The sequence below is a fragment of the Rhopalosiphum padi genome, chromosome 1, assembly GCF_020882245.1.
Source record: "Rhopalosiphum padi isolate XX-2018 chromosome 1, ASM2088224v1, whole genome shotgun sequence".
NCBI classification, from domain to species: domain Eukaryota; kingdom Metazoa; phylum Arthropoda; class Insecta; order Hemiptera; family Aphididae; genus Rhopalosiphum; species Rhopalosiphum padi.
This window is the reverse complement of record NC_083597.1, coordinates 13,252,261-13,279,450: the sequence shown is the minus strand read 5'-3', so window position 1 is coordinate 13,279,450 and position 27,190 is coordinate 13,252,261. Positions and strand designations below refer to the sequence as shown.

The following is a 27,190-nucleotide window of genomic DNA, read 5'->3' as shown; positions in this document are numbered from 1 at the left end:
ATATTGCTCGCACTAATAACATGATGATGTCCTGCATCACAATGTGATATCCTACGTAATGACCAATTAACTGGTATGTTAATCAATAATTAGTGTATAATTTATAAAGATGATAGTATAAATTAATATTATATAATAGTTCAAAACACGGTATGCCCGCTTAGGATCGAACCAATTGTTATTTTACGAGAAAGGCAAATTGTATTAGACCGACCGTTGCATAAAATACTTCTATTCGGTATGATTTCAATGAACGGATAAATCGGTACCTGGTTATTTACTGGTAGTAATTATTGTATTTTTATAGTAATATTCATAGTGTTTAATTTGTTAGGCAATTAGTGCGACTGATGATGGATGATCACGATATTACAATTAGCACTATAAACCTTGTGCCGATACAAAATGCAGAAAACTGCAAAAAAATCAACAAGGTTCATAACTTAAACGGTGACAGATGGAATTTAGTAAAACTCTTGTTTTTGTACATATTGCAAGGCGTACCATTGGGATTCAGTGATGCATTTCCGATTTTACTAAAATCTAAACAGTTTTCGTACTATGACCAGGTTAGTATACAAAACGGTGTACATCGAATGAGTTTTAGTAATTAATAATGTAATGTTGATGGATTGATTGCTTAAAATGTATTAATTTAATATTACTTCGTTATTTAGGCAATATTTAGCGTGAGCACGTGGCCGTTTACTTTCAAAATTTTATGGGCTCCGTTAGTAGACTCTATTTATTGTCCATCAGTGGGAAGACGAAAAATGTGGCTTGTTCCTGTATACATACTGCTCGGTAACTTATAGCGGACTAAACATTTAAATATTAAATATATTATACGTTTTTAGTATATTAATCAAATATATCTGTTTTCATTTGTCAATCAATAATGACATGATTATTGTTCGTTGACAAAAATAACAATGTTTACAGTGCACTTGAAATTATGTAATCATTTTTAATTAATACTTAATTTAAATGTTAAAATCAATCAACTGCAGCTGTTAATTGATTTCGATGAAAAAAACATTATACTTAGCAGATTACAGAATTACTCTATTTTAGTGTTCTATATTACTATTTGTACAGTATATATACAATAAACCGTTTTCCAGGCCACATTAAACGTCTTGTCATTAAAAGAATTATTAGAAATGAGAATTTATATTATGGTTATTGCAAAATGATATAATTAAATTTATATAATAAACAAAGAAACTATTTTAGTAATACCTATCACTAACAATAAGGCTAGGCAGTAATATTAAACTAAACTAGAGCAATTGTCTATATTGAATATCTTAAAAAACAAACAGTTGATATCGAGTCCCCTTAGTAGTATTTATTTTAGTAAAAGTTTTGATTTTATTTTTAGGCACTTGTCTATTGCTGTGTAGTTTTTATATAAATGGCTGGTTGTTAAACACTGGGGATCCAAATGTGATTCCGCTGACTATCGTTTGGTTAATCATAAATTGCCTGGCTGCTACTCAAGATATTGTAGTTGACGGATGGGCATGCTCTATGCTACAAAAGTATGATATATTAATTATATTATAATATGATGATAGTTTAATATTTTAGTGTACATATATAAAAGTAAACAATTGCACCAAGTTAAATTTCTTAACAATTCTAAACTTTAATAATACGCAGGTTTAATAACTGAAAAACTGTGAATACTATTATAACAGTGTAAACAATAGAACATTTTTAGGCATAACATACACTACTCGTCAATGTGCAACGCGACCGGTCAATCGTTGGGATCTTTCTTAGGATATGCAGTTCTCTTATTACTCGGATCCGAAACGTTTTGCAACAATTGGTTACGTTTTTACCACAAATCCGGTGGTATTATCACGATAAAAGGTAAACCTACCGTTAACCACTACTCACTAAATATAGATTACATATAGATTAATATTTACATGTTATTTATTGGTATGTGTGTGTGTGTGTGTGTGTGTGTGTGTGTGTGTGTGTGTGTGTGTTTGTGTATTTGTGTTCAAATTTCAATATTTTTAAATTATAATAATTAATAATATAATGCAGTATTTATAAAATTATGTAACAGTCGAGAGTTTTGCATAGGTTATCTGTATTTTTGGGGAATCGTGTACATTGTAGCAGCGGTATGTGTATCCAAGTTCAAACGTGAAACCCAACCGTCGGCCGAACAAAAAGGTCTGGGCGTGTTAAACACTTACAAGCTACTTTGGGACATCATAAAGTTGCCGAACGTTCAGATTCTAGGCATGATATTTCTAACTGCAAAAGTAAGCGAAGAATATTCATTACTATATCACTTAATGGCCTAATTCCTATTTATAATAATATTTAGACTCGTATTATTTAATTAAATCATATTGAAACAATTTTATGAGCGTTTTTAATTATTATTTTTGCAGTATTTTTTGATTTCCATATCCAATATGATGTATAGTTTAAAGTGAGATATCTTCGGCCTATACATCTGAAAGTCTTAGGTAGAAAGATTTTCAATTTTTAAGGAGGTATCATGTTATTATTTTGGGGACAATTTTGATTTTTAAATACTCCGTAACCTAATGTAGGTACTATCAATTGATTATATAATATATTTTTGTATATTATTTAGAATTTTTAGATTTTTAATATTAATTATTACATAGATATTTCTATGTACCTACTTCTTGACTCTTGTACGAGTATGAATGATACACGGGTACTCAATTACATGTAAGTGGTTAATGTGTAATGTGTGTTAATTTTGTGGTTTTGTCATGAATTTTTTGAAAAAAATGTTGATACCAAACAAATTATATCATTTAGAAAATTTCCGTAAAATTATATATTTTTGTAAACGCTTGAACTTAAACTTAAATTTTAACTATTATATACTAAGCTTCAGTGCTTCACTATTTCTATGATTTTTATTAAGCATAGACACGTATTATAGTACCTATATGTATTATGTAATACCTACAAAGTTTATATTTTTATAACTGATCGGTTCTATACTCTATATAGTATATAGACTAATTACAACTTACATATTCATATAGATAGGATTCGCCACTATCGATACAGTGACAAATATGGAATTCATGGAAGCTGGAGTATCAGAAAACAATATTGTTATAATTGGCATATTGGTATTTTTAGTGAAATTGATAGTTCCTATAGCTATTACTAAAATAACAAAGTCAGCGAAATCGATTGATGTCTACATGCACTGTGTACCATACAGGTACCTATTTTATATATTATATAATATGTTACCGGCAAAGTGTTGAATATAAGCATTCTATAAATGTCCTAGGCATTCTATAGAATTCCTTGAATTATTTGACAATGTATTAAATTTGTACATTTATTTATAATATGGTTAGGCAATCTATACATTTCATAGGATTTTTATAGCCAATACTACATAGTTAGGTAATGTGTTAAATCAAAATATGTTTTTATTATTATTTATAGATTGTTATTTATTTTTATTTATTTATTGCAGCATATAGTTGATGCATGACATTTCGAACTACATAAAATATTATATTTTACATAGAAACATTTTTTAGATTGACATTTATCAACTATTTATGATTTTAGATTTACCATGATAATAAGTTATCATAAATTAATAAACGCTTCAAGACATTGAATAATAGGGAAAATCATAAATGTTAATAATATCATAAACATCGAATCGGATACTTAATTATAATTTAAAAGCTATTATAATATATTTTCAGGTTGCTGCATGGTTTAGCATTTTCGTTGTTGTTGTATTACACTCCAACACTTTTAAGAACAGGCGGTATTGTAAAAGCAGGTTTTTACACCATGTTGGGATTCACCTTTATAACACATCAAGTAAATCATGTTTATATATTTTATGTTCTACCTATGTCCTCTGTGTCTATCAATGTTATCTTTTGTGCAAAATTCTACAAATTCATAAATTATGTTACTGCATCCAAATTCTATGCAAAAAAAAGTCCGAATTGCTTACCATCTCGTACAGGGAAATATCCGAATTACATGCTGTACATAATTTTACTTGTCATAATAAATATATATAGTGTAGTAGGTATATATCTACCAATATATAATATTTTATTTAAACAACATTGCGTAATTCTAATAATTCACATTTTACATTTCCTTCCCACTTTTGCAGACTTCAGACTGACAGCAAAACCTTTGTCTTACCAGTGGAGTTAAAAATGTTACATTTTATTAATTCCATATTATTAAATTTATAAAATAAATGCTTTAATTTTAAGATTAAGTATTATATAATTTTATTTTATTTCATTATTTTGGTTATTATATATAATACCATTGTCATTTCCAGCGCCATATATACTAATTGATTATATATTTAATGATTTATCTAGCTATCAGAAATACCGTATTATAATAAACAATTAATGTTTTCACATTATATCATTCTACTAAATTCTATATTTTATAATTGCGTCATCGCAATTCCTCTTTGTTTAATATTTCCCGACATCTATTATTTAAATTTGAACTACGCATTTTTACATAACGAGTAAATCACTATATATATACTAAAGATTTAATACATCGAATAATTGAAATATAATAGGACTTGGAGAGTAAAACATGCTATTCAGTTTTGAATGGCATGATTCGCAAACATTAGTTGTATGTTTAATGTATTGTAGAATTCGAAAATTCAGCCCAAATATAGATGGAAGAAATAATTTGTTAGCATTAGACATCTCATATTAAGTTTCTAAAGAAGTAGTCATAAAATGAACATATTTTATCATCGTATTGAATTACAATAATGGCGGTTGTAAAACAATTATTATACATCATTTAGATTTAAGAATAACAGTTCAAAATAAAATTTTAAAAATATTTTTTTTTTTTTTTAAAAAATTGTGAATACACCTACTAATTAAATATTTCTCCATCATGCTATGTTAAGACATCATCCTTTTCTTATGGAATTTGGAAAAACCACTAAAAATGCAGAATGCACCTATAGCTAATTAAACATCAGCGTAAATTATTTTTGGCGATAAATTTAAGTTCAAGTCGTTCATATTTATTATTTATTATTTATTATACTGCGTAGTAAAAGCATCTTCATACATTTATTTTGTTTTTCTCGTTGGTAAAAAAAATTTAGTGGCGTTTCAGCAAGGGACTTCTATGACTTTCGCTATAACGGGATTTTTCGTTGTATTGGCATTCGTTGTAATGGGAATTTACTGTATATATGTATACATTATGATAAGTATAATTATAAACGGCATGCACTTCAGATAGACCCCTATAAGAAGTTGCGTACAATTTGGATTCTTTAATTTATGTTTATTTCTTTATTATACAATTCGGATGAACCGAATTGTATATTTCTAATATAAAAAGGTGGGCAAGTGATGGGTGTCGAGTGGGTCACTATGATGAATGTGTCAAATTTGAATTCAATGATATATTATTGTATACGAAAAACGATTTTAAGTGGGAACAATCTGTCAACCTTTATCACTAAGTATATTTCATGTTATGTTTTTGATATTGCTACTTTGTAAAATAATTTATTTTATTATTAGTAATACAAAAGGTTGAATTAATTTTTCTGAAAATAATTGAAATATCATTATGTATATAAAACAAAATAATACACGTGAAAATTGTATATGTCTTCACGAATAATGTTTTAAAAACAATATAATGAATACAATTACTTATTAATTAAATATGTAATTTGGCCAAATTTTAACTTAAAATTTTTATAAAAAAAAATATATATTTGATTTTAATATTTTTATATAGATATAAAAACAAGAACAACTATTATTGGATATTAAATTATCAAAAATTTTAATCCAGCGAATAATTTTTTATCGATGTTTATAGACATAAAACTAAAAAATTTGAAAAATTTTGAAAATATTATCATTTGTAGAAAATTATCATATAAATATTTAATGAAAATTTCAATTACTTATACACAAATCTGGCTACTTGTTACTTGTAGTTTTCGAATTAACCAATAAACTCAAATCGATTTTATTAAAAACTGGTTTTACGTTAAAATGTCCATTTATCTTTGATTAATTTTTGTTTTACTCGACGATTCTGAAAAATACTGGAAATGTTGACTTCTTTAAAGTATAAAATAAATTCAATCAGAAATCACCCTAAATTTGCAAATTGAATCATTTTTTTAACTACAAACTACCTAATAATTGTTTATACTTACGCCCAAAAATAAAAACACAAATCATTTTATACTCAATCATACATACCTAACCACTCAAAACCTAATATTATGTACCTACTGAAGTTAATATTTTTAAATTTTAAATTACTTTTTTTATGAACAATAATATCATGAACAATTTTAAATGTATTTAATATTGTTTATTTAATTCTTATAGATTTATTCATTCATTATGTACGTCATTTACCTGTCGTTTGTATCTAAAGTAAGTGATCCAAATTTTGGCGGGATTTACATGACATTGCTATGCACTTTTGCAAACATTAGCTTAGCTATAACAAAGACGGGTTCACTTTGGTTGGTTGACGTTCTTACTTTCAAACAATGTACTACCAGTTCTCAAAACTATTGTTCGGCTTCAACATTGATCAAAGTAATTATCGAAAAACTAAATTAAATTTTTATTTAGAAAAATGTTATTGTATATAAACACGACCTTTCCTTATGTTTATTATATTTGTATTCGTAATTAATTTTTCTTATAGTAATACCTATTGGCTATTATCTTTTGAAATAGGTGATATAATAATTACCTATTATACACCTACTTCAGTAAACTATTTGTATAATGACAAAGTATGTCAAAATAGATTTCTATTTAAAACCAAAATAATTTAACAACTAGTGTTGAATTTGAATTTGATTATAATAATTTAAAAGCAATAGTAATTTTCGTTCTTTTCCAAAATAATAATAATAATAACTTCATTGTAAAATAACAGATGATACATTTTATAAATACTTAACTTAAACTTAAAAATTACAGAAAATGCAACAGATCTGAAGAACTTAAAACTAAGATTAATATTTCAATATAGACAATATAGTATGAAATGATAACAATCAATTATAGTTATAAAAACGTTTAATTATTTTAAACTATTATATTATCCTTTAAAACATTACTAAATATATATTGTTTAAAATTATATAAATGTTTGTTGTAAATAATTTTTAAGTTTTAAAATTTAATAATATTATTTAATATTATTTACTTTAGTCTTGTCGAGCAGCTGGTGGTAAATGCAGTACCATAATCGATGGATTCTACGCCGAGGTAGTTATCTCTTCAATTTTAGGTGTAATATGGTTTTACATAATAAAAAAACCATTTATTAATTTACACCTCAGTGATCGAAAAAATTGGCTTGTTTACAAAGAAGACAATTCAGAAAAAGTAAATGTTAATGACACTACTCGTTTTTAAATAATAATTTAAGAAAAATGTATTTAAATGAAAGTATAAATTTTATTTGAGACTGTACAATTATTTCAAAAACTATTTATTCCTTGTTTTACCTTGTTATATTATAGTAATAAGTAATAACTCATAACAATAATAATAATAATTTATAATAAAAAATATTTTTTTTTTGTAATATTTTTATGTATTTATAAGTAGATAACATATAATATATGTATATATATATATATGATGTACTAAAACTACAGTATAAACATATTTGATTTTTTTCTAAATAATGTATATCAACTTTTTACCTCTAATATGAATTTTAAATTCTATAAAAAAATTATACGTTTTCCCACAAAGTAATAGTATAAGATGTTTGGTAAATTTATGATTAGTATTAGACCCAGTGAATTTTGATACAATTATTAGTGCCTATCAGCATTTAGATAAGATAGAAATTAAATGAATGAAAGAGATACACTGATTAACGATATTATAAACGAATAAACGATACAATTAATGTATTTTTTTTTTGTTTTTATAATGTTTAAAATTATAAAGTTAAAATAACAAAAATACTATACCTTGGTTTTTGACCTCAACTTATACAAGATTAATTAAAATAATAAAATATATTAAAAAAAAAGTAAAATTTCTCTATTTTATAATTGTTTTTCAATCCAAGTAATATAACTGCTGACGTCAATGTAAACACCAGGTATTGATGGAGTTCCGCATCCAATTCCCCAAGATACTAGTCCAATAAGATGTGAAATAGAATCATGTTCACACACTAAAGGTGAACCTCCGTCACCCTACATAAGACACATAAAATAATAATATTATATAAGGATTTTATAGAGTATATATATTATCTAATATCTATATATTAAATCTATACATATATATCTACTAAAAATATACCTACTATAATACATTAATACATTATTAATACCAAGAAACAATTTTCACCAAAATTCGAAAAATCAATTATATTTCCTAAATGGCGTGCGAAATGACAGCGATCGTGAATTAATTAATTGGTAGACGATGCGTATTATTCTAATGTGATTTCTAAATGGCGTGTTTTTCACTCACCTTGCACGCGTCTTCGTTCTCCTCGCCGCCCGCGCACAAGAATCCTGAGTGCAACTTGAACGCAGTACCGAGTCTTGTGGTTCTCAGACTCTCGACGCACCGTTGGCGATCCCACAGCGGCACCGGTACCTTCTTGAGCACGCCAGGGTACCGCGGCAGGTCGAAGCTCTCCGCACCCCATCCGGATACCTTACAACCGGTCCATCGGTGGCGCGGAGACACGGCGTCAGGCGGCGGTTTCATCGGCAAACAAACCGGACTCACGTGATCGGTGACCGGTACCGGGGCGCCCGACAATGTAATCACCGCGATGTCGTTGTGCATGTTTGACGGTGAATACTCAGGGTGGATCACAATGCTGGCCACGGGCCTTTCGACATGTGGCCGGGGCTCCACGTCTCTGTAGATGTCCCAATCACCTAACCGCACTTTCAGCGCACTGACATTCCTGCAATGCACACGACCGGAACAATATACGTTTTAATTTTTTTTTCACCACGGAAATTATTTTTGTGTTTTATAATACATATAATGATTTATGCTGTGCGTTCGAAATTTTCTCTATCCAAAACATCACCGATTTGTAGTGATGCGAATTCAAATAAGCGATCTCACCATTACTACTATATATATATTATAATCATATCTAATCTATCCATCACTATACTCTCTGAAAAATTTCCTGTGATTTTTATGTTGATAAAGTACTCCTAATCTTTCCAATTCCGAAAACGTCTCAAATTTTATTTAAAACCACTTAAATCTCTTATCAATTTGATATAAAGAATGGGGAATAAAAATTCAAAAGGGAAAAAACCAAGTTCTATGAGTTCTATGTATATATTATAACAATATTCTATTTTAAGTTATGGAATTGCAGATACTGAAAACACACATATATATATTAGTAGTTGTAGGTATAAAATATTATATTTTGTATTACATTACTTTGAGAAACTAGTCAAGAAGTGAGCAGTAGATAGTATATGTTTATTGTCTATCAAAGCTCCATTTGAGACGAATGAATTTCCATCTGTCAAAATTAAAGCTTGCCATGGAAATTCTCCAAATTTAGCCTGTTTTAAAATAAATTAAATAATATATTGATTATAGTATTTTATATAATAATTTAATATACGGCATATACCTAAAGTATTAATAAAGCTAAAAATAATAATGTCATACTATTAACGATCTATTTATTGTATAAAACAATTTTATCATTAGAGTTTTAAATCTGTCAACATAAAATACTCGAATAAAAAATGTATAAATTATATATATTATCGATATTAATTATCATAACATTTTTTCGAAATTAAATGTCAACACTTTATAGCTACTTCTCTCTACTACATTTAGTGAATTTCAAATTGGTTTGTACTTTTAAGTTATTACTTATTTCAAACAAAAGGAAAATCAAACATATTTTGTTTCATAGAATAAAACGTACCTAAATTGAAATTGAATGATATGTAAAATGTACCAGTACTATACTCCATACTAATTTATTAATTATTAAACTAATAAAGGAATCATAAATAATAATAAATATAATATGTTTTTCGCAAAAATTAATTAAACCATAGATGCATAGCCTTCTATAGTCTTACCTGATCCGGATGGATTTTTATCCCATCAATGTCCTGCGATTTTACATTACCGCACGTTATTAGTGGGTTTTCCAACGATGGATCAGAACAACAATACACTTTTCCAGGTGGACATTTATCTGGTTTCTAAACATTTCAAAATTTTTTATCGAGGACTAAATTAATAAAATATATTTGAATGGTAGGTAATAATATGTAGTACCTATAGTACCTACTGTGATTATTCTAATATCTATTGATGCATCATTTTCATCGGATATACATTCAGATATCATAACACACTTACATTCTTCTACCCATTCACTTTCATGAGATGGTTCTGAAATATTCAATTATTAACAAAATAAATTTTAGGACTTTATTATTAAATTAATAAATTATAATATAAAAGTTTCATAGTATATAATATAAGTTCCTACTTATTTATATTATTTATTCAACACATTGTACCAATAAACCAATATTCTTATAAAACATAAATATCTAAGATTATATATACTGCTATTGTATAATATAACAATTATATACTTACTATCTTTTTTTATTTGCATTTCAAGTCTTTCAAATGACACTGCACTAGTAGCATCATTTGGTTTAGAAAAATGTATTTTAAAAACAGTTAAAAACACAATGAAATATACTGTATTCAAAAACATTTTTTTAGTGATTTCTCCTAATATTAATACTATAGTATGGAAAAAATAATATCATACACTCTTTAAATATGATTACCGTACAATAGATTTTTAATTAGGAATGTGCGTATTTTATAATATTGTATGAATAACAATACTTATATTATTACCCACAATTATAAAACATTAAATTGACGTACAATATATAAAAAACAATTTAGAATTTATTAATAATAAGGTGCAATAAATTATCCAGTATAATATATATTTAGTGGACCATGATGTAAAATATTCAACGGATACTTATTTTAATTAGATAAATTATTTTAGAAATGTATAATAAAATACGTTGTCACGCATTAGTAATCTGTATAACAATTGATATTACAGCATTTTTACAACAGTTTTACGCTACACAACGTTTGTAACCACATCAACTTCCCATCCAATTCCTGAAAATGTTATTAAATATATCAATATTTTATTATTTTTTAATATTAAATAGGTACATTGTCTATTATAAATATTATTTTTTTAACTATTTTCTATTTTTAATACTTTTGATAATTAATTAAGTGTGATAATAGGTATATTTGTTATAATACGTATAATTGTTTTCAATTTTATAGTATTGAAATTAAAAAAACCCACGTTAATATGTGTCTAACATGCTATTTTTTTTAACTTAAAATTGTTTAGAAGCAATATAATGGTATAATATATATCTATAGCAGTCAGTGACATGATTTGAGTTTTGCAACATCAAATACGTATGTAATAAAATATTGAATAAATATTCGAATAACGAGTTATTTTTATAATTTTTTTTTTAATATTAAAAATTAAAATGTATCTATACTATTGATACTATCATAGGAAAATTCTTTTAATATATACCTATGTAAGTAATTTAGATTTTTAAGCACTAATTTTTATTTAATAAAGTATCACAATATTAAGTATAATATATGCACTGTGCAGTGTATTATCATTTATCACCATTCAATAATGCATATTAAGTATATTATATCTACTGAAACTGAACTATTTTTTAATAAGTAATAGAAAGTATACATTATTACTATAAAATGTATTATTACGGATAGAATCTAAATATTATTTAAATTATTTAAAATGACTCACCGCATTCATTGTTTCCAATAGCTACGTATATATATCCATCATTGCCAAAATTAGTTCCCCAAGAATTTTTCAAAATATAATATGGGTTTTCTCCAAGCTTGTACCCAACTATTTCTGCTGCATGATTTAATGAGGTCATACTATTATCACATTGACTAAGTACGCCTCCAACGTAAAACTGCCACGGCAATGCATTAAGAGCTACAGAAACTGGGCTTTTTGATAAATAGGATAATAATAGATCTTCACGATTCATCAAGCTAAAACGTTACACATATCTTAAAAATGATATATCGTGGTACAATATGTATTTAGTTAATTAATTTTATATAATGGCTTACTTAAGTGTTAAAAATGATTTTACTTTAATTCCTTTATCAAAAGTTCTGTAATAAAAAATGTTTCATTGATAAATTTTTTAAATTATTAATTTATTTTATTTTATTAACGCACTTATCAAGTGTACATATCTGATTTTTGTATACAGTTGGATAATTTTCTTCTTTAAATATAGTTATGTTATTTTCCACTAACCATAAGAGTAAAAATACAGAACTTCCACCAGTACATCCTTGATTGATTCCTCCTGAACAATCTAACATCTAATAATGTGATATAATAAATTTAGTTAATATTTCTACAAAATAATTAGGCACAAGGCACTATCACATAGTCTTATATATTTAAAAATGAAAATGTTATGTTTATATTGGTTCGGCAGATACATAATAAAACTGTATACTTCGAATTTATAGATTTTTCAAAATAAAAGGTGACTTTATAAGAATTTTTATTATATTCTAGTGAATATTACCACATACTATAAATACATATTATAGGGTTCAGTCTGTTCAGATTTATTCCACTAAAAAAGTTCGAAACATTCAATTAAAATTATCAAACAATTATTCTAAAATATGTAACTAAAATGTATTACAGAAGGAAAAACTACACGTTATAGTATACTTGCTAAATATAAACATCTATTTAAGAAAAGATAACCTAATATGAAATCAATAATTGTTAAAAATACTTAATTTGTCAAATATACCAAAACTGTCAAAAATATGCAAAGGTTAGATTAAGCAAATTCAAAATCCTTAATTATAAGTAAATAATAATTTCACGATAAACAAATAATTGTGTAATATAATATTTTAAAATCGCACGTTTATGTATTTTCAATTTAGATAATAAAACATGAAAAATCTGTAACATTTTTACCGTGACAAAATTGGCAAAAACCAAAATCGATAATTAGACCAATTCGAAAAACAAGCATTTAAATTACTCACTTCTTGTACACTAAATGTTTGTAACGATCCTGTTTTAATGGCATAAACAGATTCAATCAATTCTATTACGCTAATTGCCCAACACGCTCCACAATTTTTTTGATTTCGGACAGGAGTCACCACTTTTTTTTCTCTCCTTAAAAAAAAATAAAAATAAATAAAGTTACAGCAAAAAATTATTTTAGTAATTATATTGGTGATTAGGCGTAATTTACAATCTCAAATATATTAAATTATATATTGATAATATAATATACCAACATTATCATATTATCTAACATTACATGATAAAAATGACTTTCGATTAGTTAAGACTATTGTTTATTATTTATTATGTAAATTATCAACGAGCTTTATAGCGGTGTAGATAGAGACAGGGTCCTGATAGGGATATTTAGCCAATGATTCCAGGAGCATAGTGTTGAGTTAATGAACATTTTACCTAAGGAAAAAATTTAAAATATCAACTTTTACTATCTTTCTACCCCTAACAAAAAAATGTAATTAATTATAAAACATTAAACACTTTATAGTTACTTATGTTAATACTGTATGTACCACTTTGAATTATATCTCAATTTGGTGTATCTCATGTCCTGATATAATTTTTCCAATTGGGGCCGTTTACTATATTTCATAATTTATAAAAAAAAAAACAAAAACAAAAAGTTGTACATTTATACCAGTTTGTATTATTCAGTCATTAATCATTTACTTGTAAGTAATGAATTATTATTATTATGTTTATATTACTCAGGGTAACCTGTTCTTTTTATATTAATGTTAAGTTAATTTTAATAATCTTTTTTTTATTTTTATTATTTATATATTTACAGTACGTACTTAATTTTTTTATAGCAATATACTATACGCTTAATGCTTTTAAACCGTATCATATTAAAAACTTATAGGTGTATACTGTATAACTCAAAATGTGTTATGTATAATAATCAGTCTCGTTAAGTATTCGAATACTTGTATTTAAATATATTATTTTTATTTTTATTCTAGATTACTAAAATATACTTTTTTTATTCTAGTGTTTTACTAAAAATCCCAATTACTAACATTTAAAAAATGTCGGACCACTCCACATTTTTTTTCCAGTTTCCGCCTTATGTCAAATACTGTATAAGTATTAGTAATTACATACTATTTTGTACCGATTAATGTATTAAATTTATTAATTCAAATATGACATGGTACACAACGGTCGCCGATTCAAAGTATAGGCACCACAGTAACCGGTCTGCACCTTACCAATCACCACTGCAACGACGTCGCGATACTGTCGATTTTCCCACCACGCCGCAAAGGCGCAGAGCAGGACAGGAAGACAAGTCGATCCAGACGAATACCGGCTTCCGGCTATCGTTCTCATTTGCCTAAACCGTTGGATTGACCAAATACCTTGCTGCTCTACATTTTCGCGAAATCACGCAATCGCGTTAAAATATTTGTGAATTTATTTTGTCTTTCACGAACAACGAGTAACGACTTTATTGTTTGTCGTCGCAGTGCGATCGATGTATATGTATATACAGTGTGTTCACGCTATGAGGTACCACGAAATATTTCACTTGGATAACCTTGTATTGAAATGGGGTTTTCGGGGAAAGAAAAGGACTACCAAAAATACACAATTTCAGATAAATTTCAAATTTTTAGCCGTCGGTACGCGCATGCGCAACACAACTTACTTTTTTTTAAATGACAATACCATTTTTTCCTACAGATTCGATTAGAGTATTTTTTTAAACAGTTTTTTTATAAAAAGTTTTTTTATAGCTACAAAATTGTCAAAGTTATAGTATGTTGAATTTTAAATTTACGAATAATCTGTTTTTGACAAAATTTGAACTAAATTCAACTTTATGTTACTTTAAAATCGAAATAATATTTCCGATATTATTGTTAAATGCCTGTTTGTAGACAGATAAGATAATAAAAAGAACTTGGCGATATTCGCTGGTAATTAAGAAAGTAAATCCGGTTCGTTATACATTTATTTTATAAATAATTGTTGATAAATTATTTTCACTGAGACACTGACTAGTAATAATTGTGTTAATAATTTAAAACTAGCCTTGTGACAATTGCTATTCACACTACGTCGTGTTTTTAAACATTTATTAAAATGAATAACAGTGAAAAAGTCGAACTTATTATAATTTTTGGCGAATGTAATCGTAGTTCTCGACAAGCAGCTCGGGAGTACGCAAATCGGTATCCAGATAGGTTTCACCCACATCATAATTATGTCCATAGACTTCTACGTGGATTAAATGAAAACGGTCAATTTCCTAATAATCAAAATAGATAACGGCAGCCTAGACCAAATAATTTTGATGATTACACTGAATTGCAGGTAATGGCTTACATACGAGCTTATCCACGTTCATCAATAAGACATGTATCTCGACAAATTGGTATATCAGTGGGGGCAGTACATAATATTTTGAAAAAATACACAATGCATGTGTATAAACCTGAGTTTACCCAACATTTACGAATCGGAGATCCTGAACGTAGATTACAATTTTTGGCATGGTTTAGTGTTCAATTTGAAATCGACCATTTATTTTATAATCGTATTTTGTGGAGTGATGAATCTAAATTTACAAACAACGGAATAATGAATAAACAAAACAATAGATTTTGGGACGATACAAATCCACACTGGTCTCGAGAAACTAACTTGCAGACAGTTTGGGGTATAAATGTGTGGTGTGGATTAATCGGTGGAAAACTTATAGGTCCTTATTTTTATGACGGAACACCTACAAGTAGAAGATATCTAGATTTTCTTGCTAATCAGTTACCATTACTGTTAGAAAATGTTCCAAATAATTGTTTATTTTTGTGGCTCGACGCATTATTGATATTACCGCCGAATCAACACTGCCGTGCTCATTTTTTGATTAAACCAATCTACCGAATAAACGTAGAGTTTATTGCTGACAGAGCAAGTACATTCGAAGTTATCGTGTTATTATTATATTTTGATAATTAAACCATTTTAAACTGTGTTCAGCACTTATCATCTTTAAGTTTTAACATAGCGACCAGCTCACCGCAGCAACATCCATCCGCCTTAGCAGTGTAAAATATTTATAAATAAGTTTAAATACCTATCTATTTGCAAATAATGTTAATTATATATTAATTAATAATTATTAATAAAAATAAATATTTCAATAAAAAAGTTATTGAACTAAAAAAAGTATTTGTTTAAGTATTTTGAATGCTTTTAAAAGGATGAATTTTAATATTTTAATATTCACTATTCTGAATACATTTGTAAAGTATTCTTAACAAAACTGGACTAATAACATATTTCTGACATTTTTGTAATAAATACCATAAAAGTGTAAAACAGTAAAAATAAGTTCATAGTATAAAATATATAATATTTTAAAATACATTAAATATGTCGTTGCATAATATGAATAGTAAAATTCATAATAATATAATGAATACGTTTTTAATATTTTTAATTGAGAAACTAACAACTTACGAGGAACTTTGTATAGAATATTTTCAAAATGCTTGCGGAATGCATTTTTAACCACCAAAATATCTCACGAAGTCATGACGACAACGTTTGATGATTCGACAGTACAAATTAATGTTATTATTGTTCTTTATATAATTATATATTATGAAATTACAAAATCGCAATAATAAGAAATGAACATTTGAATTAAAAGAACAAGCCTTGTAGTCAATAGACATATTAATATATTATGACAATATAATATAGTCATATAGATTATAATTTTTTGTCGAGAGGGGGGATTTTTCCGTTCGGTGTGGGGGAGGATGCACAGATAAGGTTCTAGAATCTAGATTATTCTTTTCCTATTTATTATTATTATTTTTAATAATTTCTTATTCCTAATCTTATTATTATTATTAATATTACTATTTTTATTATTTTTTTTTTTTTTTTTTTTTTTTTATTTTAAGGCTTCGACAACTTAGGTCATTAGCCTGTAGGTTGGTAGGGTTGGTACAGTAGGGTTGAAACAGTAGGGGTGTTACACGTGAGTGTATTTGGCAGAATTTTTAATGGGGCACCCGTAGGTTTCTGCCATGCCCCGGGGTGGGGGGATGGCAGCACTTGTTCTCCGGACTCCGTGACTTGCCCGGAGAAAAATGCCACCCAGTGGCCGAGGATCGAACCGGAGCCGGCTGCGCCGCAGCCGACGAATTAAACCGCTCGACCACCCCGTCCCCCCATTTTTATTATTATTATTATAATTATTTTATTCTTATAATAACTTTTATTTAAATTGTGCGTTTATCGGCGATTGCACTATTGGGGTTTCTACAATTTCTTGTTATCTGTCACAGAACACCGGGTATATAAGGCCCGGCGAAACGACCAGCATTGACATTCACTGTCTGTCCTCCGTTGTAGCAAGACCCACCCCGGGCAGACTTGCGCGATGAGGGAAAGCATGTGGTATCTATATTTTTCTATCTTTAACATATTATTATGTTGCCTGCACATTTCATTGCTTGTATTCGTATTATATTAAATAGTGATTTTAATATTTTATTCATATCTATATTCATACCTATTCGCAGTTCTAAAATTGCCTTAGCTCAAGCTCTGGTATGCACAAACAATATTCCGTGGCCTATATAAGTCTGGCACCGTTCGGGCGCACTGCCAGTGTTTGGTGTGTTGCGTTTGAGCGAACACTGATCGTCACATCTGTATTAAATATTTGCGTATTATGTGATAAACAGTCATTCGTAGGACTACATTATTCGTGAGTGTTCAAGTAAGTTTCCAAACAGAACGTATATTCGTAAAAACCCCGTTTCCCTGTGCGTTATCGACATTGTCGACACGCGCAGAGCTACAGCAGGTTACGTTCCGCAGAAATGACGATTCGCGCGTACGTCGGATCTAGTGAGCAGATGGCACTGTTCCAGTGACTCGTCAGAGTTCCGCGTTACGGGTGTATCGCTCTCGTTTGAGCTGCCCGTCTCGTGTGCCACTGTAATGATCTGACAACGCGCGCGATTCGATTCTGATCCGATTATTCGGTGGCTGCGATGCCGTTGAATGACATACGAATCTGTTCGATACGTTGTACATATTACGAAATGTTAATTTTTTTTGTTTTTTTTTGGTAGATTTTTTAAAATTGTAACGTATAATAATTGTCTATTATACAAGATTTTTTTAGTAATACATATATCCACGTTCATTTAGTGAAGTTTATTATTTAGAAACACCTAGTTGTGAATATATATTTTTTTGATATAGTTCCTTTCAAAAATGACCAATTAACTCAACTGTAGTCAATCGATGTTAAAAGCGAATTAGTGTAAAATTTGTCGAAAAAACACTCATATATTTGACATTGTCTTCTTATATAATAAAAAGTGAATTATTAACTAATAATAATTATTATCACTCATCAATTTTTTTCCTTCTTATTATTATAATTATCTTATTAAAAATAAAATAACTTTTATTTAAATTGTGGGATTATCGGCTATTGCACTATTGGGGTTTCGACGGTTTCTTGTAATCTGCCACAGAACACCGGACAGGTCCTATATGTTATCGCTAATGAATCAGGTATAAAAGGCCCTGTGAAACGACCAGCATTGACATTCAACGTCTTTCCTCCGTCGTAGCAAGACCCACCCGGGCAGACTTGCGCGATTAAGGAAGGCATCTGGGATAGGAGTATCTATATTTTTTGTCCAAGATTTTTTGATTTTTAGCATATTATGTTGCCTTCACATTATATTGTTTGTACTCTTATAAATAAACAGTGATTTTATTCATACCTACCATTCGGAGGTATAATTATTTTATTCTTAAGACAACTTTTATTTATATTGTGCGATTATCGGCTATTGCACTATTAGGGATTCGACGGTTTCTTGTTGTCTGCCACAGAACACCGGACCGGTCCTGTGTTATCGCTAATGAACCAGGTATAAAAGGCCCTGTTAAACGACCAGCATTGACATTCACCGTCTTTCCTCCGTCGTAGCAAGACCCACCCGGGCAGACTTGCGCGATTAAGGAAGGCATCTGATGTCTATATTTTTGTCAGAGATTTTTTGATTTTTAGCATATTATGTTGCCTTCACATTATATTGTTTGTACTCTTATAAATAAACAGTGATTTTATTCATACCTACCATTCGGAGCTATAATTATTTTATTCTTAAGACAACTTTTATTTATATTGTGCGATTATCGGCTATTGCACTATTAGGATTTTGACGGTTTCTTGTTGTCTGCCACAGAACACCGGACCGGTCCTGTGTTATCGCTAATGAACCAGGTATAAAAGGCCCTGTGAAACGACCAGCTGGACATTCAATGTCTTTCCTCCGTCGTAGCAAGACCCACCCGGGCAGACTTGCGCGATTAAGGAAGGCATCTGATGTCTATATTTTTGTCAGAGATTTTTTGATTTTTAGCATATTTTATGTTGCCTTCACATTATATTGTTTGTACTCTTATAAATAAACAGTGATTTTATTCATACCTACCATTCGGAGCTATAATTATTTTATTCTTAAGACAACTTTTATTTATATTGTGCGATTATCGGCTATTGCACTATTAGGGTTTCGACGGTTTCTTGTTGTCTGCCACAGAACACCGGACCGGTCCTGTGTTATCGCTAATGAACCAGGTATAAAAGGCCCTGTTAAACGACCAGCATTGACATTCACCGTCTTTCCTCCGTCGTAGCAAGACCCACCCGGGCAGACTTGCGCGATTAAGGAAGGCATCTGATGTCTATATTTTTTTCAGAGATTTTTTGATTTTTAGCATATTTTATGTTGCCTTCACATTATATTGTTTGTACTCTTATAAATAAACAGTGATTTTATTCATACCTACCTATCTTTTTACTTATTTCCATCCAATGGAGGCATGTTGGTTGCCTCCAGCGACTTTGGGCCTGGTGCCGGTTGGGTGATTGAGGGTGCCGGTTTTTCCAGGCGGTACTGTTGGGAGGTGGTGGGTTTGGCGGCCTTTTTCTGTCCCCGGTATTCCCATTGGATGGAAATAAGTAACGAGATGAAAAAAAGTGTAAATGAAATTAAGAAAAAGATGGAAAGTTTACAAGCGTCATATAGAAAGGAACGTCGCCTTGAAGTAAGCACAAGACGTTCTGGCGCTGGAGCCGATGAAGTGTTTCATTCCAAAAATTTCTAAAAGTTTAAATTTTACAAACACTAAAAAAAAAATTAACGTTATCGTAATGTGTACAACGTTTCGAACAGATTCGTATGTCATTCAACGGCATCGCAGCCACCGAATAATCGGATCAGAATCGAATCGCACGCGTTGTCGGATCATTACAGTAGCACACGAGACGGGCAGCTCAAACGAGAGCGATACACCCGTAACGCGGAACTCTGACGAGTCACTGGAACAGTGCCATCTGCTCACTAGATCCGACGTACGCGCGAATCGTCATTTCTGCGGAACGTAAACTTCCGTAGCTCTGCGCGTGTCGACAATGTTGATAACGCACAGGGAAACGGGGTTTTTAAGAATATACGTTCTGTTTGGGAAACTTACTTGAACACTCACGAATAATGTATTCCTACAAATGACTGTTTATCGCGTAATAAGGGAATATGGAGAAAAAAAAAATACACAAATATTTAATACAGACGTGAACGATCAGTGTTCCCGCAACCGCAACTCACCAAACACTGGCAGTCTTGCGCCCGAACTGTGCCAGACTTATATAGGCCACGGAATAAAGCCAAGGTTGAATTTGGTTTGTGCATACCAGAGCTTGAGCTAAGGAAATGTTAGAGCTACGAATAGGTATGAATAAAATCACTGTTTATTTATAAGAGTACAAACAATATAATGTGAAGGCAACATAATATGCTAAAAATCAAAAAATCTTGGACAAAAAATATAGATACTCCTATCCCAGTTGCCTTTCCCAATCGCGCAAGTCTGCCCGGGTGGGTCTTGCTACGACGAAAGAAAGACAGTGAATGTCAATGCTGGTCTTTTCGCGGGGCCTGTTATACCTGGTTCATTAGAGATAACACAGGACCGGTCCGGTGTTCTGTGGCAGACAACAAGAAACCGTCGAAACCCTAATAGTGCAATAGCCGATAATCGCACAATATAAATAAAAGTTGTCTTAAGAATAAATTAATTATAGCTCCGAATGGTAGGTATGAATAAAATCACTGTTTATTTATAAGAGTACAAACAATATAATGTGAAGGCAACATAAAATATGCTAAAAATCAAAAAATCTCTGACAAAAATATAGACATCAGATGCCTTCCTTAATCGCGCAAGTCTGCCCGGGTGGGTCTTGCTACGACGGAGGAAAGACATTGAATGTCCAGCTGGTCGTTTCACAGGGCCTTTTATACCTGGTTCATTAGCGATAACACAGGACCGGTCCGGTGTTCTGTGGCAGACAACAAGAAACCGTCGAAATCCTAATAGTGCAATAGCCGATAATCGCACAATATAAATAAAAGTTGTCTTAAGAATAAAATAATTATAGCTCCGAATGGTAGGTATGAATAAAATCACTGTTTATTTATAAGAGTACAAACAATATAATGTGAAGGCAACATAAAATATGCTAAAATTCAAAAAATCTCTGAAAAAAATATAGACATCAGATGCCTTCCTTAATCGCGCAAGTCTGCCCGGGTGGGTCTTGCTACGACGGAGGAAAGACGGTGAATGTCAATGCTGGTCGTTTAACAGGGCCTTTTATACCTGGTTCATTAGCGATAACACAGGACCTGTCCGGTGTTCTATGGCAGATAACAAGAAACCGTCGAAACCCCAATAGTGCAATAGCCGATAATCCCACAATTTAAATAAAAGTTATTTTATTTTTAATAAGATAATTATAATAATAAGAAGGAAAAAAATTGATGAGTGATAATAATTATTATTAGTTAATAATTCACTTTTTATTATATAAGAAGACAATGTCAAATATATGAGTGTTTTTTCGACAAATTTTACACTAATTCGCTTTTAACATCGATTGACTACAGTTGAGTTAATTGGTCATTTTTGAAAGGAACTATATCAAAAAAATATATATTCACAACTAGGTGTTTCTAAATAATAAACTTCACTAAATGAACATGGATATATGTATTACTAAAAAAATCTTGTATAATAGACAATTATTATACGTTACAATTTTAAAAAATCTACCAAAAAAAAACAAAAAAAATTAACATTTCGTAATGTGTACAATGTATCGAACAGATTCGTATGTCATTCAACGGCGTCGCAGCCACCGAATAATCGGATCAGAGTCGAATCGCGCGCGTTGTCAGATCATTACAGTGGCACACGAGACGGGCAGCTCAAACGAGAGCGATACACCCGTAACGCGGAACTCTGACGAGTCACTGGAACAGTGCCATCTGCTCACTAGATCCGACGTACGCGCGAATCGTCATTTCTGCGGAACGTAACCTGCCGTAGCTCTGCGCGTGTCGACAATGTCGATAACGCACAGGGAAACGGGGTTTTTACGAATATACGTTCTGTTTGGAAACTTACTTGAACACTCACGAATAATGTAGTCCTACGAATGACTGTTTATCACATAATACGCAAATATTTAATACAGATGTGACGATCAGTGTTCGCGCAAACGCAACACACCAAACACTGGCAGTGCGCCCGAACGGTGCCAGACTTATATAGGCCACGGAATATTGTTTGTGCATACCAGAGCTTGAGCTAAGGCAATTTTAGAACTGCGAATAGGTATGAATATAGATATGAATAAAATATTAAAATCACTATTTAATATAATACGAATACAAGCAATGAAATGTGCAGGCAACATAATAATATGTTAAAGATAGAAAAATATAGATACCACATGCTTTCCCTCATCGCGCAAGTCTGCCCGGGGTGGGTCTTGCTACAACGGAGGACAGACAGTGAATGTCAATGCTGGTCGTTTCGCCGGGCCTTATATACCCGGTGTTCTGTGACAGATAACAAGAAAGTGTAGAAACCCCAATAGTGCAATCGCCGATAAACGCACAATTTAAATAAAAGTTATTATAAGAATAAAATAATTATAATAATAATAATAAAAATAGTAATATTAATAATAATAATAAGATTAGGAATAAGAATAATAAAAATAGTAATATTAATAATAATAATAAGATTAGGAATAAGAATAATAAAAATAGTAATATTAATAATAATAATAAGATTAGGAATAATAAATTATTAAAAATAATAATAATAAATAGGAAAAGAATAATCTAGAACCTTATCTGTGCATCCTCCCCACACCGAACGGAAAAATCCCCCCTCTCGGACAAAAAATTAAAAGTTAAAATATTAAACAATTATTTATTATGTACAAACTTTTCACGGAATTTTAAGACTTTTCCAGAGTTTTTCCAACCCGTTCTTTTCGTATTTGCGTAGTTTGCGTCTTTTGAAAGCTGTGGGTATATACGATTTTTTCGCCGTTTGCGTTTGTAGCGGTTGCGATCGCGGTAACTATAACTAGTACCACCGCCGACGACAGTCTCCCGCGGACGTTTTTCTTCCTTCTTTTTATTTTCGCACATAGGATCGCGGATGCCGATTGATGTACATGATATTTATTCTATTGTTATTGCTTAAATGTACGCGTATACTATATACGTTTTATTCGAAGCCCATTTGTCGATGTACAATACTGTTTTTTTTTTTATTCAATAATAATTACATACATTATATATTTATATTGTTTTTGTTGTTCTCGGTAGCTAAACTTTTACGTCATACTTATATCTTCAACCATGGGTTGTGCTATATACCATAAAAGCGTTTCTTGACGACGTTTGTGTCGCACAATACTGTATTCAATTACATGGGTGTAATTGGTGTATATATGTAATCACTAATAATATATGATATGTTTTTTGTAGGTGTATTGATGAGTTATTATAATAACATGTTATAATATATCTTTATAAATCGTAATTTAAATTAAAATGTCATTGGATGATTTGTAATAAATAAATAAGTGTTTCTTTATTTTAAAATATTTTTATATAAAAATTTAATGATTTTGGGGATTATGGGTGGCTGAAGGTGATGTGGGAGGCTTTGCTCCGCATAGTAATGTGATTTTGAATTTTGTGTGGAACACTCGTTCATCCAACATCCACTGAGTCCCCCTTCTAGTTTTTTTCCAAATCAAACACTGCTTATTATATTATTACATAGTTAAAATTAGGGTATTATATATATACTTACCTGCAATGGCCTTAGACACCGAGGCTTAATTTAAATTTAAAAAAAATATATATATGTATTTATATATTTATACAATATATACACAAAATCTGACCTTATGGTGTATACTTACTTAAATCAAATAAATTGAAGAAAAAATGGGCGCAACTCTTTTAAAAAGTTATATTCGAAGTATTAGAGGTAATTGGATGTAGGTTTCATTTAACCCTATCGTGGTGGAGAAATGTGCTAACATTTAGATTGGCTACACACTATAAAGATATAATAATTTATTAATAAGCAATTAAAATTATTGATTTTTTTTCTATTTATCGATCAAAACAATTTCACTCTGTCAAAAGCTTTGAAAATCTAATACATGGTTCCTCATAAGTTATTATTCGGAGAAATAAATCTACCAAAAAGTCGAGTGTAAATCCACAAAAAAAAATGTTATAAATGTTTGAAGTTAAAAATTCATTAACATCACGACAATTGCTTTAAAAAGGCATACTTAGAATTATATAACATTTTTAATATTTATTCCTAAGGGCTAAGATTTAAAAATGCAATATAAAGTTCTTTTTCGTAATTTTGCATAATCTATTAAAAAAAACTTCTTCCGTGATCTGTAATGTAAGTTTTTTTCATCAAATTATGTTTGCTACTTGTAATTCAAAAACTAAAAATCGTAAATACATACAATTTTCATCAAAGTTTTGTACTAAAATTTTGTATACATGATAAATCGTTTTGACTATTTTTGAGAAGAATATATTTTACCGTAAATTAATAGGTATTTAATTTATAATTGTCAAAATTTAAATTTAAATAATTTTTATAATTAAAATATGGAAAGTCAAAATGTTTACGGATTTTTGTATATAGCATTTACATAATAGTCTTAGTTATAGTCTTAGTTAGGCAACAAATAATTAGGTATTTAAATTTAAACTTAAATTCTACATAGTTGTGATTATTTAAAACTACTGTATTGGTAAAATAAATTAAAATAATAAAATGTAATATAGTTTGAAAAATAAATAAACAAATTAAGAATTTATGTTACCATCGATTCCCAAAATCAATCTAACCTTATTATATGTTTGAAAATTTACTTAGTTAGGTTAGCGCTTATTAATTATTATTATTTTTTTTTTCATTTGTAGGGGGGGGGGAGAAACGGTATAGGTTGAAACACGTTTGTATATAGTGTATACACCTATCCGGGAGCTAGCAACATCAGCCGATACGTGCACTCAGAGCGTTTCTGCAGTTGAGTGTACGATCGCACCACACCAAGCCACTAATTATTATTAAAAACTTTAAAAATTTGATATTTCTATTTACCAGTCAATGCTTAGTAAGGTTGCTGTTGTAATAGATCTCCTAGATCTTGTCATACTAAAAGTTCCCGTTTGTGGTATCCTTAAAGTGTTTGAATTGAGGTATATTTTAGTAAATTCATCTGGAGATAAATCTGAGAATTCCGTAATTCCATAATTGGTACATCCATTACAACTCTGTCTCAAAAGTTTAATAGTTTTCAACGATTCCTGAAAGAATGATTAACAACAAATAAGTTACACAAGTTTTATAAAAGTTTTTATGTACAATATTTAGTTGTTTTAAAATACTTTCTAGAAATATAGTCTCTAGTTCTCTACTCTCTCAATTGAAATATATTATTGTATATAGTAATAGTTGTATTTTGTATAGCTAATAATCAACCTTAATAGTTATAATGTTCATAAAAGTTTAGAATAACAATTACTGACATACTGATTAGTTTTTGTATAGAACTAATTTTTTAGATATTTATTAAAAAATAATCATATTAATACTAGTTTAAAGTGGTAATTTATAATATGTATTATTTCAAGTTACATACAAAATGTATAATTAATTTAATGATTCACTAAAATCATTGAAAAATCATATTTTACTATTTTAGGGACTATTAGGTACTATTAGCTTACTATTAAATATTTAGTGATTATTAATATGATTCTGTATGACGGTATAGGTTAGTGAGATTCCTAGACCCTTCTATAGTGAAGGGGTGAACTCCATACATTATATATATAAGTGAACACACAAATTGCTGAATACATGAAATAAATTACGAAAATTTGAATGAATAAAGGCCATAGGTAGGGTGGCTGCCCCATTCGCCCTCCCTGAAGATGCCTTTGGTATAGGTATTCCATTTTAATAATATAGGTACCTATATGTTACACTATTTATAACTTTATAAGTAATCTTTAGATACATAATGTATATATAATATATAATGACCTATATTATATTGTCTCACCTTAAACTGTTTGAATCTAATGCTGTGTTCTGTCCCATTCACGTAACTCTTATTGTACTTTTTAATGAATTTTTCAAACCTTTCTTGGTCTCTGGTAAACTGTGTGAATGACATAATAAAAAATAATATTAATACAACACAACTGACAACGAGCGATGCTTTTAATATATTTGCAACGGCCATCGTTTTAAATTTATTTTTACTGCACAACAGGAGAGAGATGAGAAATGTTAACACTTATGGCATTGAAATCAATATGAATAATGAAGAGAAACGGGAAATATGTAGATGTGTAGACGTGTAGTATATACCTATTATGGCTTCATTAGGTACCTATATACAGTTATAAAAGACATCCGATATGTAACTATA

The 27,190-nt window shown here is 29.5% G+C and overlaps 3 protein-coding genes across 6 annotated transcripts; 1 reads left to right on the top strand and 2 right to left on the bottom strand.

The window, feature by feature from the left end:
* Positions 1–139: 139 nt before the first annotated feature.
* On the top strand, positions 140–7,514 carry LOC132917603 (acetyl-coenzyme A transporter 1-like). 4 transcript variants are annotated; one of them, XM_060978418.1, is made up of 10 exons: positions 140–265; positions 335–569; positions 678–804; positions 1,385–1,544; positions 1,727–1,881; positions 2,104–2,288; positions 3,057–3,241; positions 3,747–3,867; positions 6,420–6,635; positions 7,263–7,514. In XM_060978418.1, exons 2-10 carry the CDS (start codon positions 351–353, stop codon positions 7,467–7,469), a joined length of 1,575 nt encoding a protein of 524 aa, XP_060834401.1. In that variant the 5' UTR covers positions 140–265; positions 335–350; the 3' UTR covers positions 7,470–7,514. The 4 variants fall into 4 exon arrangements, with proteins under 4 accessions (XP_060834401.1, XP_060834404.1, XP_060834400.1 ...); XM_060978421.1 differs by having other exon boundaries at positions 144–238; XM_060978419.1 differs by having other exon boundaries at positions 155–238; positions 308–569.
* A 342-nt stretch (positions 7,515–7,856) lies between these two features.
* Positions 7,857–10,888, bottom strand: LOC132917604 (phenoloxidase-activating factor 2-like). The gene is made up of 6 exons (XM_060978422.1): positions 10,698–10,888; positions 10,381–10,484; positions 10,166–10,291; positions 9,501–9,628; positions 8,553–9,000; positions 7,857–8,269 (listed from the first exon to the last, which is right to left on the bottom strand). Exons 1-6 carry the CDS (start codon positions 10,819–10,821, stop codon positions 8,117–8,119), a joined length of 1,083 nt encoding a protein of 360 aa, XP_060834405.1. The 5' UTR covers positions 10,822–10,888; the 3' UTR covers positions 7,857–8,116.
* Positions 10,889–11,008: 120 nt separating this feature from the next.
* LOC132917605 (cathepsin O-like) lies at positions 11,009–27,073 on the bottom strand. The gene is made up of 7 exons (XM_060978423.1): positions 26,819–27,073; positions 25,852–26,057; positions 13,239–13,374; positions 12,397–12,545; positions 12,285–12,329; positions 11,944–12,203; positions 11,009–11,252 (listed from the first exon to the last, which is right to left on the bottom strand). The coding sequence occupies exons 1-7, from the start codon at positions 26,999–27,001 to the stop codon at positions 11,212–11,214; spliced, it is 1,020 nt and encodes a 339-aa protein (XP_060834406.1). The 5' UTR covers positions 27,002–27,073; the 3' UTR covers positions 11,009–11,211.
* Between the last annotated feature and the right edge of the window lie 117 nt (positions 27,074–27,190).

Coding starts and splice junctions, on each gene's coding strand:
- LOC132917605 (XM_060978423.1), bottom strand. CDS start 27,001: ATGGCCGTTGCAAATATATTAAAAGCATCGCTCGTTGTCAGTTGTGTT. Junction 12,330..12,396: donor CAGATATGTACACTTGATAA/GTGCGTTAATAA, acceptor TTTTTATTACAG/AACTTTTGATAAAGGAATTA. Junction 11,253..11,943: donor TATTGGAAACAATGAATGCG/GTGAGTCATTTT, acceptor TAACATTTTCAG/GAATTGGATGGGAAGTTGAT.
- LOC132917604 (XM_060978422.1), bottom strand. CDS start 10,821: ATGTTTTTGAATACAGTATATTTCATTGTGTTTTTAACTGTTTTTAAA. Junction 10,292..10,380: donor TAGATATTAGAATAATCACA/GTAGGTACTATA, acceptor TGAAATGTTTAG/AAACCAGATAAATGTCCACC. Junction 8,270..8,552: donor AGAACGAAGACGCGTGCAAG/GTGAGTGAAAAA, acceptor TGTCTTATGTAG/GGTGACGGAGGTTCACCTTT.
- LOC132917603 (XM_060978418.1), top strand. CDS start 351: ATGATGGATGATCACGATATTACAATTAGCACTATAAACCTTGTGCCG. Junction 1,882..2,103: donor TGGTATTATCACGATAAAAG/GTAAACCTACCG, acceptor AGTTTTGCATAG/GTTATCTGTATTTTTGGGGA. Junction 2,289..3,056: donor TGATATTTCTAACTGCAAAA/GTAAGCGAAGAA, acceptor ATATTCATATAG/ATAGGATTCGCCACTATCGA.